Below are 22060 nucleotides of genomic sequence, written 5' to 3' on the forward strand. Positions count from 1 at the left end.
CAAATGGAAATGGAACTTTCTTCAACCTAATAATATCATTGACATACTTCCATGATTAAAACAGCTTTGCAGTCTTCCAATGTTTCCACCAATAAGCCTAAAGGCTGGATAACAAGACTTCCATGGAGCTGGGAATTCCACTCTCAAATTTTCTATCATTGTAACTAAGAACCAACATAATGTAACCTACCATTTCACAGAGCTAATATAAATGTTTATCAAAAGGAGAAAAAGAGTTATAATTCAACCCCAAGAACGCATCTAAGGCTATAGTAGGGAATTTTTGAACTAATAAGCACTAATGTCCCAAGCCATGGTCCAAGGGAACTGAAGCCTCGCCAAAGCTAAGCCTTCTAAAATCCAACGATTGCCAAGTTGTTTCTGAGTGAATGTTCTCACGCAGGCCTGGTTCAAAGAAAGGGGCAGAAATGCTTTTGCTCCTCCGATGTCGTCCAGAAATCATCTTCAGTTTCTCAGCCTCATTCTTTAGGTACTGATGTTCACCTGATTGTAAATGAGTTGAGTTTTTTTTTTTGACATTTAGGTTAAATTAAATTTTTTGTATTAAAAAGTTGATTTAAGAAGCAGTAAGAAAGCCGCCCCAATGAAGTCTAAGATAAACTCACACACACATCACGTGCACAAGACTCAAACTCAAGACCTCTTAGTTGATAGCCTAAGCTTCCAACCAAGAGACCAAGCTGAGTTGTATAAGATGAGTATTTCAATGCATAAATTGAATCAGTTCAAACTGGTTTCTACTGACCGTCTTTGATGATTTTCTGGTGCCGAAGAATGGCAATCTGTTGCCTCATAGAGTTGTTCTCCAAAGAAAGTGCAACTCGCTGCTGAAAGAGTGAAGCAACCTTGGCTGCTAATTCTGCTCCGATGGTCTACATGAAGAACAAGATGTGAATTCTTTCTGCCTATAATTGTAATCAATAATAAAAAAAAAAAAGTTTATTTACAAAGATACCTGAAGAGACTCGACAGTTTTCTGGAGATCAGATATATACTGAAGCTTCCGAACCCTCGATCGCTGCCCTGAGCGCCTGCACAAATCTTAGGCAGTTGAGAATGAACTATGTCTATTGGTAATCCTCACATAACATACAACAAAACAAGTTTTTTTTTTTAAATAAAAAATTCATAAAAAAAAAAAACAGTTAAGCCATATTTTGACGACATATAATATCAATAAAACCCACCAATAAGATAGCAAGCTACCTGAAAGCTAAAAGAAACGACAAAATAGGAAAAAAAAATTATAATTATCACTATCTTTCTATATAAATCAATTGTCAAGACCCAACTTCTAGATGAGAAAAATGGAGAAAGTAGTCGACAACCAACGTAAAACTTGTTGGATAATCATGATATAAATCTTTTAAAAAATTGGAGAAAAATGATTCATGTAGCCGACCCCACGTAGTGGGACAAAGGCTTAATGTTGTTGTTGTTGTACTATCTTTATGTATAAATATTGCACTGCCTTTGAACCTAGCAAACCCTTTGCTAAATTTAGTGCTTATATTGAAAAGTTAACCGCAAGCAAGCAGATAAATAATGGTAGCATTCATGAATAAAAGGATAGATTTATGCAACCCTTTTAATGTCTGTCCAATTCTGATTCTGACGACCGGAAGAATTTAGCAGCATTGCCAAAAATTTAGATTCTATGAGAAAGTTTGGCAGAGCAATCTATTTTCGAATGAACAGCTAAACGTGGCAAAAATAAAGGTCCTAAAAATGGCGAAGATACACGTTGTCTAGAGATTTTGTAATTACAAAAGTATATTGGTGATCTGCATACAGAAAGCTGATAGTCTATCTTGTTCATAACGATTCTGTTGCTTCAAGATTCGGATGTTTCTTCATACCTAAACAAGACTATTAACATAAGAAAAAATTCATTCAGAAATCACAACTTTTTACCCAAAGATATCAGAAAATAATTATCAATATAAAAACAATCTCATCAAAAATATCCAACAGCATTTTATTGTAGATATATACTCACGTAATTCTAATTTCTAACAGTAGAAATACAATATCTAAACTTCTAAGGAATCTTGCATCAAAGGCATAACCATTTCACATGACGAGATAAAAAAGAACAACTTAGTTTAGTTTTTGAAGGCCAGAGCAGCTCATTTATGCTATTGCTTATATCCAATTAAAAATTACACTCTTAAATTTTGCATAAGTTGAAACTCAAGCAAACAACAAACAACAAGTCCGCAATAACATAAAAGTTAACCTATTTTCAATCAGAATTTCTAGAGGATTAGATTGCCTCCTGCAGGCTCCAAAAATGCCCGCCCCGGCCTCCCCTGCTTTCGGGAGAGTTTTAACGAATTAAGTTCCAAGATAAATTTTAGAAAGCATGTTGGGTTCGAAATAATACACTACCCAGAGATTTCGCCCTCATTTTACGAGAACTTTATGATCTGAGTTTTGGTTTGCAAGCCCCTATAATTAATTACCCCTCCCAATAGCGAGAGAGAACTTTCAATTAAGGCTAGTCGTCAATCAGATACGTAGAGATATGTGTTATTTGGCGTATAGTAGCAGCAATATTAAGAAATTTAATATTTAAAATAAAAATTTAACCATCTTGCACTTAAAGCCGATGGTGAGGGAAGTGTTGATGGACCCAATCAAGATCCCGTGGTTCCGTCGTCCCGAGGCATCGTGATCTCTAGTCTACTTAGTCATAGGAGGTAGTCGATCCAACCTGACATAAGGATTCTTATCGATATCCATGGGTTATGACGTCCAATGATACCTTGTAGACTTGGAGTGAATGTTTGCCTACGGGGACAAATATGAATCCATCTTAGCTAACAGAGGGCTTTGTGCCCTATCGATTATATCCTATTGATTCATATCTCAAGGATTTACTACCATTGGGGAGCAAATGGGTTCTAACCATGACCGTAATTTAGTGGTGTCATTTGGCTGCAAACCACATGGTTCAAAGGACCCGGATCATAACCGTTTACTTGCAGTGCCATTTGACAGCAAAACTGATGGTTAGAGGTAACCTCCTTAAATCAAGGCTTCTTGAAAAGAGGATAATCAAATGTAGATATTCACCCCTCTCCCTTCTATATATGAAAAAAATTCTCCTCTCACTGAATGTGAAGGATTTTATGATTCTAAAAGAAGAGATTTAGATAACTTACTCAAATCTCTTTCTCTTTGTTTGTTTCCAGCTTTTTCATAAGCATTTAAGGTATATTAAGGGGCTGATTTTAGTCCTCTAGCTATAACATTGCCCCCTGCCTCATTTATAGATGAGTAGAGAAAAAGCAGAAATAAAACTTCAGCTCTCTCTGAAGTCTAAACTCAGCATGGTGTCAAAGCACATTGATTCCATATCCTTTTTTTTTTTAAAAAGGATCCATCACTCCGCTAGACTTTGATTCCATATCCTCACATCTAGATATGCTCTAAATTGGATCCACTACTGGCTCAGCACGATGAATAAAAAATCACTTTCCATCACAAGGTCAGCTTTTGCAGCTTCTTCAACATCCTAAGTTACATCTTCAAGTCAAAACCTTCCTTAACACGTACTGCTTCCAAACCCGTGAGTCCCATGTTTTCTCGTGCATCCTACATTCATATGTCCTACATTTGTGCATGCACCTTGGCTTCGTGCATGTGACAAATAAATAATTTAATTTTTAATCTGTAAAAATTATATATTTAAGGGATTGTCTCCCAGCTTCAAGCCTTCTCATCACTCTGATGGATTAACAAATTCTGAATAGCATAAAAAAAGCTCTCAGCCAGCCAAGGTGTAAGATTATTTCTAAGAGAATCAAAACAGTGGAGAAAAAAAAATAACTTGGAAAAACTCATATCCACCCGAAGGAAAGACCACCTCAATGTAGGCGGATTTTCATTGTCAAGCACAACTGAGAGGCAAAATGGGTTCAACTTGTTGCAGCATGGTTCATCCAGTCCGATAGAATTGACTATAAAGGGATGCTTTTCCTGATAGCCAAACTCAGATAAATTAGAATTTTGCTATCATAACAGCAAATCAAGATTGGTCTTACATCAACTAGATGTCAAGAATGTATTCTTAAATATGACCTCGTGGAAGAAGCATAAATAAAAATCCCTCAAGGTATTGAGTCCTAGAAAAATGCCAACAATTTTTGCAAGCTTTAAAACTCATTTTATGACCTTAAACAGTCACAACTTGAATGGTTTGATAAATTTACAAAAGTGATAAAAACATATTCATTTGCTCAGGGTCAATCAAATCACACTATGTTTGTCAAATTCATTTAAGAGAAAAATGGCCATTCTCATTTATATATTTGGATAGCATTGCCGTTGCTAAAGATGATTAGACAGAGATGAATGAACTGACGAACCTTCTTGCTATAGAGTTTCACATCAATTAAGGGGCACTGGATTATTAAGTGAATGTTAATTGAGTTGAGCCAACAGCAAGTCGAAAATCAACTCCATGGTAGTGTACTTTTAAGTGTGGGATAACTTGGTTACTTGTTGATGAAAGAATGGTAAATAATAGCAAGCCATAAGCAATGTGGAAGCTAAATTTAGAGTCCCAAAGCATATGTGAAGGTATGTGGATCAGCTACTTAGGAAACTAAGAACATCAACTGGAAAATTTACGAAGATGTCATATGATAACAAAGTTGTCATAAGTATTGCAATGAATATTATTTATTAAGACATAACAAAACATATAGAGATTGAGGTTTATTTCATCAAAAGAAGCTGGAAGTACTCATGAAGCTCATATACACGTGTTTGTATCTTCATCAAAAGAAGCTGGAAGTTAGAAATTCATTATCACATACTAGCTTCAAAATTTCAAATTACAAATAAGGGATGATTAACATCTGCAACCTAAATTGCAGGGGAGTGTGGCAACTCAACCCGCCCTTCCCTTCCTTGTTTGGAAGAACATGAAAATATCACCCTATATATGAAAGATTTGAGTTATAAAATAAGAGAGATTTTGGACACATGATTCAAATCATTAACCCTTCATTTATTTCTTATCTTTTCATATGCCTTTTAGATAATTTTAAAACTGTAATCAAATCCTCAAGGGTTGATTTAAGTTCTCTATCTATAAAATTACCCCTCGCATGATATATCGATGATTATAGAAAAAGGAGAAATAAAAACTAACTAAATTCCACATCAAACATCCTTATTACTTAACAATATTTTATCAAACTTGCATGGATAATCTCCTCCTTATCAAGCCTTGTAGTGTACTCAAGTGTGGGAGAACTTGGTTACTTGTTGATCAAATAAACTTCAATAATACCAGCCAGAACTAATACAGAAGTTGAGGTAGGCATTTTTAGAAGTCATTATCACATACCAGTTTCAAGCTTTTAAAGTACAAGCTAGGGATGGATGATATCTACAACCTATATTTAGTGTGAGTGTGGCTATTCAACCCGCCCTTCCATGTTAGAAAAATATGAAATATCTCCCTATATATGAAGGAGTAAGGTTCTGAATAAGGAGATGTTTTAAACACATGATTCAAATCACTTGTTCTTCATTTATTTTTTTTTATTTTTCCATATACCTTCACATAATTTTTTAAATTGTAATCAAGGCCTCCAGCAAAGATTTATGTCCTCTATCGATAAAATTACCCCTTATCAGGTTCTCTGCTTCACTGGTGTCGCTGGAAAGGAAGTTTTGTATGGGCTTCTTTGCCTTCCTGTGGGAGCAAAAGGAGAGTCTACGGCGTCGTTCTACAGCCGAAAAGACGCATGACCTATCGCTCATTCTCATCTTCCTTCTCCCGCTGGGCATGGTGCTCGTCATCTTCCTTCCCCATCCTTGACAGCTCATATGCGACATTCCCTTGATTCATTCTACTCAGTTAAGTTGATGATACAAGAAAACAACCATTTCTCGATGATAAAATATGCAAAAAAATAGTCAAAATTCATTGATAAAAACTATTTTTGATAGATTTTTTATGGAATTTTGTCAGCTAGAAAAATTCTCTTAAAAAAAGCTAATGAACAACCAAAAGATCCTCAAATGTTTTTTCCTATCACATTAATAATCGGAAAGCAAAATCATAAAACAGATGGTGAATAATTAGCATTTCCTTTGTGATCAACATTGTAACCAGTACTTGTTTGCAACATAGGAGAAGGCAGGTTTTCAACATAGGGGATGGTGTAACCCACCCAAATTCCCCCTCACTCATGCATTAACCCTTAACAAACCCCACCACCTACTCTCACCCGATAATTTCATAACACCACAATCATTTCTACAAAAAATATAAAACAGAATTGATGACAAGCACCCTCATCTAAGTCATTTGTTCATAATGAAAATCAGTAAACATTGTCTTGACCAGATAGAGTAGACCTTGGAGTATAATTGCACAGGTATTTAGAGAACATACAAATGAAAAAAAAAAACAGAGAGTGAGACAAGCAAGAATATCAATAAAAATTTTGCAAACTCACAGTCCTTACCAAGAACCAAGCATTCTATGATGTAAAACATAAGAGAAAGAAATCATCAGACATTTAACACGCAACAAAAATAGACAGTTTACCTTCTTGATGTTCTCTCAAGCTCAGGCTCAGCACTAGCAGTCTCATCATGACCAGGCTCATGAATTCGGCTGCCACCAGAGATCTCAACATACTGTAATTTTTTTGGAGGAACCTTTTCAAGTAGGGCATTCACCATTGCACTTTCTGAATTGGTTAATTTGCTCATTTGTCTTGGTGAATTAGGACCATAAACACAATTTGCTTCAAGCCCACTACCATTCATACTCCCAGCAGCAGCTTGAGGTTCATGGATTGAAACATTTGATATGGTGGTGGGGTGCGCGAGTGTGCTCAGGTTAACATAGCCTGGGGAAATGGTCAGAGAATCACTTACAGACCTCCGATGGCATCTTACTTGGGGGCTAGAATCCGAATCAGTTAAGAGGTCATCTAGCCAGGAGGGATTCTCTTCTATAAGAGAATCCATAGAGGGGTATCTATAGAGTTCTGGAAGAACTTGATCATCTCCTTGTGAAATTAGGTCAGACGAATCTAATGAACGTGTCCGCAGGCACTTGTTTTGCAATGGGCGAGGTGGAAGGTGTGAAGGGCGCGACATCACAAGTTGTTATAGATCACTGTGGCGCATCTAAGTTAGTTTACCCATGTTAAAATCCCCTCTTATTCTGAAATAGAAACCAGAATCTCGAAATTATTACTCTGAATAAAATCAAAATTTCTTTAGTATTATAGCAAACCAAAATTGAATAAAAAACAGTCCTGTGAACAAATTAAAAAAGAATTGACAAAATAAAAAAACCAGTTCTAAAATGCAACAGCATTGTTGCAACCTAAACTCCAAATGCTTTATATATAAACAGCATTGTTCATTGAAATACAGCGATCTAAACGGTTTGCAGATTCCCTGCTCCGCCAACCAGATTTACCCTTTTTATATAGAACAAAGATAAGTGACAGGCATTTCGTAAAAACGTAGCCAATCTTGCACCAAATATGTCTGAAACGACTACAAACTTCAAAGAGAAAGCTCCTGGCTTCCAGAGCTAAAGCCCTAGCTTCCATATTCTTGCTTAAAATCACAAACATGCGGATACAATGCAACAGTTACTACATACATTCTCCATACCCATACTCAAATCAATCGTAGCAGATTCAAGAAAACAACATTTCCCACAAAATTACAGCTCCGATCGAAACCCACCAAGTAGAGTACAGAAGGAAGACAGGATGGAACAAAACCGAACCAACGAAGCCATAAAAAAACGACCAAAGAATCAGCGCCGAGACAGAAACGCACTGAAAGAGGCAGAGAAAAAAAAAATGGAAAAATGGATTCAAATTGGAGAAAAAGCGCTTCTCCTCTTTTTCATTTCCTCTCTTTTATTGCTGTTTTTGGACGCCTCTTACCTGCTCCTTCCATTTCGAGAGAAAGGAGGAGAGAGAGAGAGAGGAGAGCAGTGAGAGAGAGGAGAGGGGGTTGGGTAAACGAAAAAGCGAAAGCAGTGCCAGGGAGATGGCGGGGTACCAAGGGAATCCAGCTGGCTCGTACAGTTCCTGTGCAACAGTGATTTGATGGATTACAACTGTTTTGTAATATTAACCCTTCGATCTACATCAATAGTCGTGCAGTTGATGCTGACCAATGAAAGCGTAGATCTGATTCAAGAAAATAAATAACTTTTTCTTGACTCCTACGGTGCACGACTGGGCTCGTCAGATTTTTTTAATTAAAGCAGCTTATTAAAAAAATACAGTTAATGATATTTAAAATATATTTCCTTTTTCCCAAAAAAAAAAATATATATATTTCCTCCCATTGTGTCGCATCCTCCTTAAAAATATCTAAAAATAAATTTGTCTTCGAAGAATAATTTAATCAGACTTTCTTTTTCGATATAATGAATTATAAATTATAAAATGGGGATATTTATGACAATATAAATTATATATTTATATATTTATATGACTATCTGTAACCCCAAAATCTAATATATTTATTTATATAATGCTTAAACTTTTTAATATCTTAAAAAATAGCCCTATGTTTTTAAAAAAAAAAAAAAAGAAAAGAATCCTAAAAGAAATCCTAAAGCCAACTAATCAAAAGCTCCTTAACAACCAAGAAAAATAAGACTAGAAAGCTAGTCTTAAACTCAAAGAAAATATAAAAAACAGTAAAGGAAAAATCTTTTAGCTGCCAAAAAACAACTAAATCCAGCTCCAAAAGGTCTACCAATAGAAAGACTGCTCCATATTCAAAGATAAGCTCCGCCAACAAAATAACTCTTAGCTAACATAAGAACAAGCCAACACCAAACAAACTCCAAGCCAACCGCCAATCAACCAGGCTCCCACCAAGACTAACTCCCTACTCAAAAAGATCCATCAACAGAAAGACAGCTCCATAATAAACCAATGCACAAACAATAAAAAAAAAATTTAGATTTCAATTATTTAGATAATTTTGAAATTGCAACAATTGTAGTTATAAAGTTGATTTGATTTTAAGTATTTATTGTTTTGAAGATATTGCGACAATTGTATTTTGAAACATGAATGATTGTAATTCCAAGTTTATTATTAGCATAGCTTGGTGTTGATGCCAAATATTGATATTTAAAAACTTTTTTTTATGGATCTTTGATTAAGCTCAAATAAGATGTGTCATAGCCTATTTTATTTATTTTTGGATGAAACAGTTTCATAAAATTATATATTCACAAATCTTACCATATATTCATTTAGCATTTTATGAGATTATAGGTTGGTCTGGGACAACTTTTTTATTATTTTCTAAAGAAGTTTTTTAGTACAAAAAAAAATTGAAGTATAAATTTTTGTACTATAAAGCTGCTTTAGAAAACAAAAAGAAAGTTGTCACAAACGAAGCATATATCTCATTTGGCTTTAACACGTCCCATTTTACATATCCTTCAGTAGTCCAATTGATCATAAGCCGCTAATTCAAATAGGTTCAGCTATTACGAAATCAAAGAATAAGATACAAAGGTCATCGATCTTAGTTGGGAATACAAACAACATATGAATTACTTAACCATTTAGAAAGGCTTCTCCATACAAAAATAATCTTTTACCTATTACAAAATATTGCTTTGCTAATTTTTGCACCTTTCAAATGAAAATAAAAAAAGAAAATTTACAAAATTATTGTATGATAATGAAATATTCTTTCCTAGTTGTCATATCACTAAATTGAAAAGGTGGTTTGAATAGTTTATAAAGCAAAGAAAGAAAATAGAAGTTGACTTCTTTCATTTTATCTTCAAATGCAAGCATAATATGCACATTTGCTTAACCATACAAAGTTCCAAAGTTTATTGCTGTTATGCCAAAATGTTTCTTTACACAATTATATAATAAAACAAACATTAGTTGTGACTAAGATTAAGGTGATGACAATATTGCATAATATCTCATCCCATGCTTTATACAATGATGTCATGTGCTCAAGCATACTCCAATGTTAGTCCATTAAAAGCATCATTTTATCGACTTGCATAACATAACATGTCACTTGTATTACGTCATGTTATTTCATCATCTAAGATTGGTTGTCATATGTTCTACTTTATGTAGCAATTACTTGCTCCTTAGCTATTTATATCATATGCATAATATTATATAGGGTTCGTTTGGGACGGCTTCACGGCTGCGTTGCTTTATAAAAATTTGTTAAATACTTGTTTGGCGTATTGCTGCAAAACGAAGTTAGAAAAATTTTTGTGGCATGTCGCTGCCTCCCGCAACCTTTCACTCCTTCTGCAACCTTTCATTGCCTCCCGTGGTCAGCTGCTTCCCATGGTTTTAAAAGAAAAAGATGTCGTAAATGCCCCCATTTGTGCGAGACTGCTTCTCCCTTGTCGTCAGCGATGTCATCTCGCGACCACGCTGCAGCAGCTGCCCTAGCATGGGTGGCGGTGGCCGCGACGGTGCAGTCCTAGCGACACAGTTCCGATGTTGCACCTCTCTTCCGCAATAACGTTTGCCTACAATACCTCTTTGATTCCTTTGGATAGGGTTTTATCATCCTCTCTTCAATTCATTTCTGCTCTCTCTCTCTCTCTCTCTCTCTCTCTCTCTCTCTCTCTCTCTCTCTCTCTCTCTCTCTCTCTCTCTTCTCGGCTGCCCTAATGTCGGGTAGACACCTTGAGATGCAGTGTCCTTGTCCGCTGTCCTCGTCCTCCCCTCGAAATGCTTTGGCCTTCGGCCTCTCCTCACCGTTGTCCTCTCTTGGCAGAATCCATGCCTCCAGTTAGCTGCTCACAGTGACATCTCGCATTTTTTTTTTCTTGTTGCGACTTATTTTGTTATAGTTTTTTGGAAAATCTTAGTAGATTAACCAAAGTTTAATCACTGGGGTTTCAATAATAATTAATAAAGTTTGGTAGGCATAGTTATAGTAATTAGGAAGGAATTCCCTTGGTGTTTATTATTTCATTTTGAAAAATTAATAACATTTCAAGGAAAAGAACGGATATTTAGGTTTGACTCTGGTTTATATCGTTTGTGATCTCAGTTGTGCCTATATATAATTTTTTTTAAACAGGTGTTGTGCTAGTTATAAAGTTCAGATAGATGTACTTGTCTATGCTCATATGGTTGTATTCATAACAAATTTTTTTAGATGTTGCGCGCTGGATTTTCGTACAAAGCTAAACGTAATAATTGTCCTAAAATATTCACGACGATAGAGAAATATATGATTTAACTTCTTAGCTTTATACGAAGACCCTGAACGCAACAGTAGTTATATTGTAATTATGAAATAAGAAATAAAGTGGCTTTAGTCAATCTTTGCTAGCTTGGTGTTATAAATTCTGCTTTGTTTGGAAATGTGGAATTTTCCTATGGTATATTTGCAGTACTCTTCATGGAATATTGGTGTTATACGGGCCATCTTATTTTTGCACAACCTCGTTATGGTGTAATCCTATGTCATGAATTTTGAGTTGTCAAATATGTTGATAACAGCTTAAAGCTTGAAGCCGTCTAATCCAAGCTTCAAGAGTTGAAATCAAACATGTTAATCCAAGCTTAGAGCTTATGGCATTGTCGCTATAACATATACTATTAGAGCACCAACGAATTGAAGCATCTTCAGTTCCAACATTGCGTAGGCATTAGCTAGTTATTGCTTTTTTTGGAACCTTAGCTGGTATGTGAATCATTGATTTTTCATTTCAATATTTTTTGTCAAATGCAGTGATAATGTTAGGTTTCAAATATTTCCCAGAATCTTTAAAACATTCATATTTATACATTAGTATTGCTTAATATATAAAAGGGTATCAAAGTAATTTGTTGTCATACAGCAGCAACACAAACAACTCGACAGTTATGCTACCCAAACACAATTTATTGATTTATGTACAACAACTTTAGAAAGTAGTTTTCTGAGCATCAACTTCACAACCTGCTTTACCGACAGCTACAGCCCTCTCAAACGAAGCCATAGTCATAATTTTTTTCTCAGCATATGTTAATGACTATATCACTTTGGGTAATTTTATTATCTATTATTATTGTTGCGTCCTGGAGTATTTGTGGCGGTAGAGAAATATAAAATTTAGCATCTTAATTTTGTATGAAAATCTGGCACGCAATCAGATAAGAGAGATGATGTATCATTTATGAGACACCAAGAGTTTTACATGAAAAACCCCTCAAAAGGGGGAAAAACCACGGGGCCTAGCCCAGTTTGAATAAAACCACTATTATTTGCAGTCAATTATAAACGATGCCCTTCCTTAAAGGGAAGGCCTTGACTTGGTGTACATTATATAAAGTATATGATGTGAATACAAATAGTCATTATTAACATATTCGTTTGGTCGAAAGGAATATAGTCGATGGGTAACGTAAGTCAGAAAGATCATAGTTGGTGGGCAACAGAGGTCGGTAGGACCGTCGTCTGACGACGGAGGTCAGAAGGACGCCGTCAGGTAGAAGTCTAGCAATGGACAAAAATTCAGCATTGGATAGATGTCCGGCAAAAGTCCGACAATGGGCAGAAGTCTGGCATCGAGTAGAAATTTGGTGACGAGCGGAGGTTCGGCGTTGGCTAGAAGTCCGATGTTAGTCGACGACTGGGGAGAACTCCGGCATTAGTTGGTATTCGATCAAAACTCCCGAGTAACTTAGAGATCGGACATAATTCATGCGTCACTTGGAGACCGTGTGAAGTTTTGGTGTTACTTGGAGATTAGATGGAGTTTCGACATCACTTGGAGATCGGGCGAAGTTTCGGTGTCACTTGAAAGTTGGGCTGAACTCCGGCGTCACTTAAAAGTTGGGAAGAACTCCGACGGTTGTCAAGAAGTTTCTTCCCTCCTCCTCTACTTTTATTCTCTTATTCTTCTCCTTCTTACTTGGAGTTCCCTCTTAAGAGAAACGAGGGGCTATTTATAGTTTTTTAAGGATGACATGACCCGTAAATAGGAGGAGGATCAAGGGAAAATGGGGAGTGGTTTGGATAGACGGCCAATATTGAATCCCTTGATCTTGGACCATTTGTTACACATTTAAAGGTCTTGATGATATTGGAATTCAGTGATCTTAGGCTCGTTAGATTTGTCTTGTTGATCCGGATTTGACTATAAGCATGTCATGTTTGGAAACCGTTTGGTAATCCAAATTATGGTTTGAACCTTCTAACAGCACTTCGGGCCATTGATTCGGACCCATTTGTGCTTGGATTGAGTTGAATTTGGTGTCGTTGGGTTCGTATTTCCGAGATGCTCAGTTCAACTATAAGTTTGATGAAATCGAAGTTCAGATGATCCCATATTTGTTTTTGAAGCTTTCGGCCTGATTTTGCCTCTAGATTCGTGCTCGATCAAGATAATTTTTTTATGATATATCAATTAAAATTGATACGTCATCAAAAAATTATCTTGATCGGGCACGAATCTCAATGCAAAATCAAGTTGGAAACTTCCAAAATTAAAATTGGGACCATCCAAACTCCGATTTCAGTAAACATATATTCAAACTGAACGTCTCGAAAATATAAATCCAACGACATCAAATTCGACTCAATCCGAGCCCAAATGGGTCCAAATTCAGGTTCCGAAGCGCTGTTGGAGGGTTCGAACCACAATTAGGATTACCAAACGGTTTCCAAACATGATGTGCTTATATTCGAATCGAGTGGCTCGACGAGACAAATCCAATGAGCCCAAGATCGTTGAATTCCGGCATCATTAAGATTTTCAAATGTTTGATGAATGGCCCATGATCAAGAGATTCAATATCAGCCATCCATCCAACCACTCCCCATTTACCCTTGATCTCTCACCTATTTACGGGTCATGCCACTCCAGAAATCTATAAATAGACCGCTCATTTCTCTTGAAAGGGAGGACTATAGTAAGAAGAGAATAAGGAAAAAGAGAAGGAAGAGAAGGAAGAAGCTCCTCCTCGACCACCGTCGGACTTCTGCAGGACCACCACTTGAGGCCCTCACCTCCACCGGATCACCGCCTGACGTCGTTGCTCTACCGGACCATCACTTGAGGCCCTCACCTCCGCTGGACCACCGTCTGATGTCGTTGCTCCGCCGAACCACCACTTGAGGCCCTCACCTCCGCCGGACCAACGCCTGACGACGTTACTCCACCGACCACCACTTGAGGCCATCACCTCCGCAGGACCACCGCATGATGTCGTTGCTCCGCCGGAACATCGCCTGACGTCGTTGCTCCGTCGGACCACCGCCAACGTCGTAGCTCTATCGGACCACCACTTTAGGCCTTCACCTTCACCAGACCATCGCCCTGACGTCATTGCTCCACCGGACCACCACTTAAGGCCCTGAGCTCCGTCGGACCACCACTTGAGGCCCTCACCTCCGCCGCACCACCGCCTGACATCGTTGCTCTTTCAGACCACCACCTGAGGCCCTGTGCTCCACCAGGCCACCACCTAAGGCCCGGATTTCTGCCGGACCATCGCTTGAGGCCCTATGCTCCACCAGGAAACCACCTGACACCCGAACTTCTACCGGACCACCATTTGAGGCTCTATGCTCCATCAGGCCACCACCTGAAGCCCGAATTTCTACCGAACCACCACTTGAGGCCAGGACTTCTCCTAGACCACCACATAACGCATGGACTTCAACCAGACCACCACATGAGGCATGGACTTCTGCCGAACCATCACCTGAGGCCCGAACTTCTACCGGACCACCGCTTGATGCCTGTAGTTCTACCGAAATATCACCCTACTATAACGGTTTTTCTGACCCGGTCTCCTACCAACTACGATCTTTCGTACCTTTATCTCCTGTCGACTATGATCCCTCTGACCTCCGTCACCTACAATGGTTCTTCCAACCTCCATCACTAAACAACGGTCTTTCTGACCCCGATCTCCTACCAACTACGGTCCTTCCGACCTCCGTCACCCACTATGGTCCTTCCGACCTCCATCAACAGACAATGGTCTTTTTGACCCCTGTCTCCTGCCAACTATGGTTTTTCGGTCCTCTGTCTCCTACTGACTACGGTCCTTCTGACCTCCATCAACTACAATGGCCCTTCCAACCAAACAAACATGTCTATGTTGATTATTGTAACTCCCACCATGTAATGCGCTCTATATGACGTACATTTGTAACACCAAGCTAATGCCTTCTCCCTAAGAAGGGACTCATTTGTAATCGACTGCAAATACTAGTGGATTCATTCAAACTGGGTCAGGCCCCATGATTTTCCCCCTTTCAGAGGTTTTCACATAAAAACTCTGGTCTCTCTTATGAATGCTACACACACTCTCTTATCTGCTTGTGTGCCGGATCTTTGTACAATACTAAGATGTTAAACTATATATTTCTCTACCGCCGTGAATACTCCAGGACGCAACAATAATAATGATAGTGCATGTTATATTCAAAATAAATATACCACGGTATCATTAGGACCAATGAGATGGTAAATAACATTGTTAACAATTATTATTAATAAACAAAATCCCTAAGATGTACCTCCTATTAAGTAAGATTTGCTATGATATGTTCTTAGATAAGATTATCACTTTTCAATGTCCTTGAGAGGGATTGATGACTTGAATGCCCAAAGAGAACCCTAAATTCATGTATAAAATCATTAGTAATACACCTAAAATTAGAGGAAATCTTTAAAAACTTTATTACAATTTTGCTTGAATCATAATTATTCACTTCAAGACCATAACAACCTCCTTAAGGGCATGTACCATAACGTCGCTTGTAATGCAGCTGTCTCCTTCAAGATGAACCATAAGCTTACCTGTACCACAATTTTCTCATTGAAGATATGTCACAATTATCTCATTTAAAACATGTTATGCAGTCATCTCCTTTAAGATATTTGCTGCTATATTGATTTTATCAAATTTTTTTATATCACAATCATCTTGCATCACAACTACTCAAATATCTACACATAATAATCGACTTTATAACATAATCGACTTTATAACCCATATCAAAATCTCATTTGAGTCGCGATTATTGCTTTTGAACATGTGTTAATTAACTTCTTCAATGTCTAGATTGTAAACTTTTTTTTTTTTGTCATAGCCATCCATCTGCAAACTCACATCATGGTTATGCTTACACAATGATAATTTTCTTTGTGATTTACTAACTTTACCACAATCATCATAACATTAAGACATGCTCCACATCTTCATGTATGCCCCAATCATCATATTCAAGCATTCAACCTAATGATCTCATCATAAGATTGCATCACATTCATCTATAGGGAAACATGTCACAACTGTCTCTCTTGGACAAAAATCAAATTCGCATCGCTTATGATAACACTACTCCCAACTCGGATTGTGCCTCATCTATTTGCATGGAATTTGGAAGTGGATAATCGTGATACTAATTTCTATCAGTAGTGGATAATGTCGATTGCGTTGGACCATATCATTTTTCTCACTATTATTTTATAATATCAACCATCTTAAGTCTTACTCTATTTATATTTAATTGATTGCATATATTATTGTAAATAACAACGACAAACAACATTTAGGCCTCGTTTGATAGCAGAACTCCTGTAAAATTTTGGTGAGAAAAGGTTATTTTAAAATTGCATTTTTCTAACGGAGAAGTACAAATAAAAAACTTTGAAAATCGTTAAGATTATGGGGATTTAAAAAACACAATGTTACAAAAGTTATGCATCCAAACAACAATCGAATTTTTTTTTTACGTTACAACATAAACGACACTAATTAATCCGTCTCAAACAAGGCCTTACTCTTATCTTTAACAACTTAGCCTCCAACATACTATAATAACATTAATAATAAGCTTTATAATTGATATATTATATTCTAAATAAAAGAGAATTTTAAACCCTGAAAATAAAAAGAGCTTTAAATATTAAAAAAAAAAACATATTGAGGCAAACCATTCACTAATTATATATAATTTTTTTATCACATTAATATCCGTAAGGATATTAACGTCATTAACTCCAAAAAATTTTGAACACATAAATATATTAGAAAACTAAGGGACAATATCATTAAGTGGCGAAGCATCTTACATCCAAATCTCAAATTATTTAAAAAAAAAAAAAATCGTTTAAAATATTTCTAATAAAATAAATAATTTTGTCTACGCGAAAGGCCCACTGCTCTTTTTACAGGCCTATGTGGTTTGAGTTCTCAAACTAGGGTCCAAACAGCCCAATTGGCCCAACCTTCCGGAACACTCTCGAATCGGACCATGCTATATCTGTTTTTATTATGGGCAGGAAGGGGTTGCTAATAATAAATAGATTTACTTCTTATATGTACCCTTTAACATCCATTTTCTTAATTAAGCCTCGTTTTAGTTTAGAAAATATATTTAAAATAAAGATGAGCCTATAAGATTTTAGCTTTTAATTGGATATAGTTTAAAGTTAGGGGGATTTTACATACATAGTACTCAAATTTAAAAGATTTATACATTTCATAACTAAATATAACTATTTATATAATAGAACACTTAGGTAAAAGAGTTAAAATAGTTAACGAAATTCTTGATGATCTTCATTGAACTCGAGGAAGTTATGACGAGATATTGACAGTGAGGATGCTAACATGCAACTCTTGTGAGCTCCCTAGCTCTATCGCACATCTTTGCCCTCCGCTTTTTCTTTTCTTCTCAACATTTTCTCTCTTGTGTTTCTATCTGCAACCCATTGATGTCAAAAGAAATAAGAAAGTTGCTATAAGTACTCATTGTATGAAGGTATCAGCGAGATAAATGGCATGTGAAGGAGAAATCACTATAATAGCTCGTTGGCAAAAGGCTTTTATTGGATCCCAATGGATAAAGGAGAAGAATAGTTCACGGGATGTGTGTATCCACCCAAAAAGTTCAAATCTAATAAACTTTAAGTTAGTCACCATTGTCGTTAACACCTTAGCCCTAAATCCAGAACCTATGCCACCATGCCATCAACTTTGCTGTGAAAAATCTCTCTAAGTGTAAATGATGTAATGTAATTGTAATGAAGAATGAGAAAGCCATTAAGTTATGATATTCAAATATTTAATTGCTATATGTCTGAATATTGACATTTATCCCACAATATTAATATTAAATTTAATAATACATGTATCTTAATTTTAATTTTTTTTATTTTTTAACTTGAAATAAATAACTTTGCTAAAATTTTAAAATATTTCTATTTACAAACAATCAAATAAATCATCAATTTTTTTTATATATTATGTGTGATTTCTTATTAACCAAATTCTCTTTGCTCTATAATCCGTTTGGTCAAGTTTGAGTCATCTAAATTATTATAAGAAAATTAAAAATTTTATTAATTGTGTGATTATTCTTAATTTTTTTTCAACATCATTTTATAACTATTAAAATCCATATGACAATTTTCTTTCCTCATCATAAAAAATTCAAAAAACATATAAGAAAAACTTATAAAATGAAAATACTCTACACAAAGCTCAAATTTTTTTGGCTTTCTTGTTATCTATTGCACTCTTTATTTCATTTGGAGGGTATACTCCAAATTGACCATTTGTAACAATATTAAATGATCTATGAGGGCCAAAGTGGTTGGCGGGAAGCACAAGGAAAATGCTTTGCACTTAATTAAGTAGCATATCCTATCTATGTTAGAGGAGCATGTTTTATTGCAATGTTCTCTATATTTCTTCTATGATGATTTCAGTTTCTATTGGGCTCTCTGTCGGATTTTGGGGATGTTATTATATACTATATTTACAAGTTGATGAAGGGATTATAATCCTATGAGTTGTATTATGTTCGTGTGAGCTGATGTGGTTTTCACATCTTATTGGTGCGTTCTTCCAACCTGAGGCTTCTGTCAATTTTGCTATGCTTTATCCTGATGGTTATTCGATTAATCCATGAGTATTAGCTGATGCTTGTGTCTTTCTTTTTTTTTTCTTTTCTTTTTTTTTTTTGAGTCTGATGGGTTCTTTACTTGCCATGGACAATGATGATTTTACCTTAAGTCAAGTTCCTCTTCTTGGATGACCTCCATGTCAACCAGTGGAATGTCCTTTCACTGCTACGATCGTTGATTGCTAATTTATTTTTGATATCTAAGTCCTGGCACCGTTATACTTTACATTATTTTCAGGTTTCCTTGCAGGTTGAATGTATACATTTTCTTTTTAGGTTTAATTCTTTTGTGCTCACCATTCTCTGAGTAGTGGTTTTGGTCCATTCATTTTGGATTTTTATAAGTTGTTCTTTCAGCTTATAGGTTTTTCCTTTTCTTCTTCTTTTTTAATATTTTACATATATAACATTCTTTTCATTCTTAATTAAAAAAAAAAAGACTACGCCCTCAAATTTCCAAACAACCGGCTGCTCTGAGGATGCCCTAGCCGCCTCTCCTCCTTCGTGCTTGCTCTTCCCTCTCTTTTCTCCCTGGCCGCCACCGGCCTTCTGCCGGTGGTCCCCATGGACCTCGTAGACTCCACCTTGTTTGCCCCCATGGCTTAAGCTCCATCCACCGCTGCTCTTGCTCCCTCCCGCATGTTAGATCGTTTATGGTCTAACATAATAGCTACTCCAGCTCCGTCTGCATCGCATATTCCTGTTTCCCTCATGGAAACGCCGGAGGAGATTATCCCCTTCGACTCAGATTTTATTGTTCCAGCTGCTGCTGAGTGGAACCTTTGCCTCGTCGGCTACTCAATCGGTAAGCGACCCTATTATGAAGCTCTAAATGAAACTGCAAATAGGATTTGGAAACTCAAAGGTACCTTCCAACTTATTTCTCTTACGAATGGCTTCTTTTTGTTTAAGTTTTCTTTGTTAGAAGACTATGATATGGTTTGGTCGAAAGGAGCTTGGTTTTTTCACAGGAAGCCATTCATATTTCAGAAATGGACAAAAAATTTTCACCCTACTAGGGAGAATTTTTCTTCAGCTCCGATATGGGTTCGAGTCCATAATCTTCCTTTAGTTTGTTGGAATTCAGAAGGAATTCCAAAATCGCTTCTAAAATTGGGATACCGATAGCGGTTGATGCACTGACGGATGCTAAAACTAGGTTAACCTATGCTAGGATGCATTCAAGTATCCACTACTTCTTCCTTCCCAGATACAGTTGCTATGGATATAGAAGGGGATGTGATAAAATTGCAAATTCAATACGAATGGAAGTCGTTACCTTGCACCTCTTGTGCCTCTTTAGCTCACGCTTCCTCGAATTGCCCCACTGCTCAGCCTTTTGAGCAAAAAAACTCAAACACAATTCAGGAGACGCAGCTCCTCTAGGAATCATCGGAAAAAATCTCAATCCCGTCCCAGAATGTCGCATCAAAAAACTGTGATTGAGGGGGTTCCTAATATTTCCCCTACTCCTTCCAACTCTTTGATTCAAAATCAAATTGGCTCTACATCTACTCTTGCTCTGGTTCCGTCTCAGGTTGTTTGGATACCCAAAGGTATTAATACAGCCGGTCAAAATAATGTGGTTTCTGACCAAGCTAGATGAATCTTCTAATGAGCCTTAGTTAGTAATTCCTGTTGCTATAACCTCTGAAATTCTTAACCCCTCTCTCGATACTTCTAATGTGCCCGTCAGCACGCCTATACTAAATCTCAACTCTCCTACATATGATTGTTTAGGGGAGACCGATTTAGCTCAAATCAATATCTTGCATCCCCCTATAGTAAAGACAAGTAATATGCATTCCTCTCTTCAGGGTTCTGAGGAGTTAGTTGTTTCAAGTTTTGAAAATGATTGTAATTCTTATTCAGAACTGACTTCTAATTCGAGTGGGAAAAAATCCAAATCATCCCAACCCAAGAATAGCAAAGGAAAGGGTTCAAAAAAACCGCCTACCTCATCCGCAAAGCGCAAATGATCTGTCCAAATATAGCGACTTGGAATATTAGAGGTTTCTCCACCTCTAATAAGGTATCATTCTGCAAAATGTTAGTCCAGTCTCTTTGGCTGGACATGATTTGTATTCTTGAGAATAGAATACAGCTATTAAATCTCTCTTATTTGAGTTTCTTCAATAGTCACTTGGTTTATGAAATGAAAGCTAGTTGCAACAACTTCCATTGTGCCAATCCGGGTAGGATTTAGATTAAATGGTGCACTGATAGGTTGTCTTTTCAACCTTATTTTTCCTCTTCCCAAATGATTGTTGGTATGGTCTATTATGGAACTAGTACTCTTTTTCTTCTTTCTGTGATTTATGCTTCTAATAGTCAGGTGGACAGGAAAATTCTTTAGGATGATTTAAGAACCCTTTCTCCTTCTGATAGCATTCCGTGGATCTTAATGGATGATTTCAACTGCTAAAGCTATTGTCATCACTCTTATTCCTAAATCTAGTCATGCCGAGACTATTTTAGATTTTCGTCCCATTGCTCTTTGCAATACTTCTTACAAAATAATTGTAAAAATATTGGCTGATAGGATGAAGCCTATTATGCCCAATATCATCAAAGAAAATCAAGCGGGTTTCATCAAAAGCAGGATTTCTACTGATAATGTTCTTCTAGCAAATGAAATTCTTCAGTATTCTAGGAAATCTTCCAACTTCAAGCTTATGTGTGTAAAGCTTGACATAAAGAAAGCTTTTGATGGTGTTTTTAGACATTTTCTTCTTGCTAGAATGGTGCAAAAAGGATTCCCTAATATCTTTATAAAATTGGTAGAAGCTTGTATTATGGATGTCTGGTTTTCTTTATGTATTGATGGAGCTTTAGAGGAGTTTTTTCCGTTTAATTCTGGGCTTAGGCAGGGCTGTCCTCTAAGCCCCTATCTCTTTATCATAGTGATGGATGCACTTTCTTGCTTGCTGGATTGTAATCTTCAAGGAAATCACTTTGAAGGCCTCACATTTGGGAATTATAGACTTTCTCATCTGTTGTATGCAAATGATTTAATTATTTTTTGGAAAGCTGATCTCAGTAACTATAACAAACTCTCTCAAATCCTGAAGGATTTCTCACTGGCTACGAGTCTGAA

The 22060-nt window shown here is 36.5% G+C and overlaps 1 protein-coding gene across 3 annotated transcripts; it reads right to left on the minus strand.

The window, feature by feature from the left end:
- Positions 1–52: 52 nt before the first annotated feature.
- LOC110096596 (basic leucine zipper 61) lies at positions 53–8069 on the minus strand. 3 transcript variants are annotated; one of them, XM_020822629.2, is made up of 5 exons: positions 7965–8069; positions 6596–7222; positions 977–1052; positions 767–893; positions 53–504 (listed from the first exon to the last, which is right to left on the minus strand). In XM_020822629.2, exons 2-5 carry the CDS (start codon positions 7153–7155, stop codon positions 299–301), a joined length of 969 nt encoding a protein of 322 aa, XP_020678288.1. In that variant the 5' UTR covers positions 7156–7222; positions 7965–8069; the 3' UTR covers positions 53–298. The 3 variants fall into 3 exon arrangements, with proteins under 3 accessions (XP_020678288.1, XP_020678287.1, XP_020678291.1); XM_020822628.2 differs by having other exon boundaries at positions 7759–8057; XM_020822632.2 differs by having other exon boundaries at positions 354–493; positions 7759–8060.
- Positions 8070–22060: the final 13991 nt, after the last annotated feature.

The sequence above is a fragment of the Dendrobium catenatum genome, unplaced genomic scaffold (genome assembly GCF_001605985.2).
Source record: "Dendrobium catenatum unplaced genomic scaffold, ASM160598v2 fragScaff_scaffold_664, whole genome shotgun sequence".
NCBI lineage: Eukaryota > Viridiplantae > Streptophyta > Magnoliopsida > Asparagales > Orchidaceae > Dendrobium > Dendrobium catenatum.

What these genes read in the sequence shown, in the direction of transcription:
- LOC110096596 (XM_020822629.2), bottom strand. Translation starts at nt 7,155, where the DNA reads ATGTCGCGCCCTTCACACCTTCCACCTCGCCCATTGCAAAACAAGTGC. An exon ending in CTTGAGAGAACATCAAGAAG is followed by an intron (nt 1,053 to 6,595) that starts GTAAACTGTCTA and finishes AGATTTGTGCAG; the next exon opens with GCGCTCAGGGCAGCGATCGA. An exon ending in CCAGAAAATCATCAAAGACG is followed by an intron (nt 505 to 766) that starts GTCAGTAGAAAC and finishes ATTTACAATCAG; the next exon opens with GTGAACATCAGTACCTAAAG.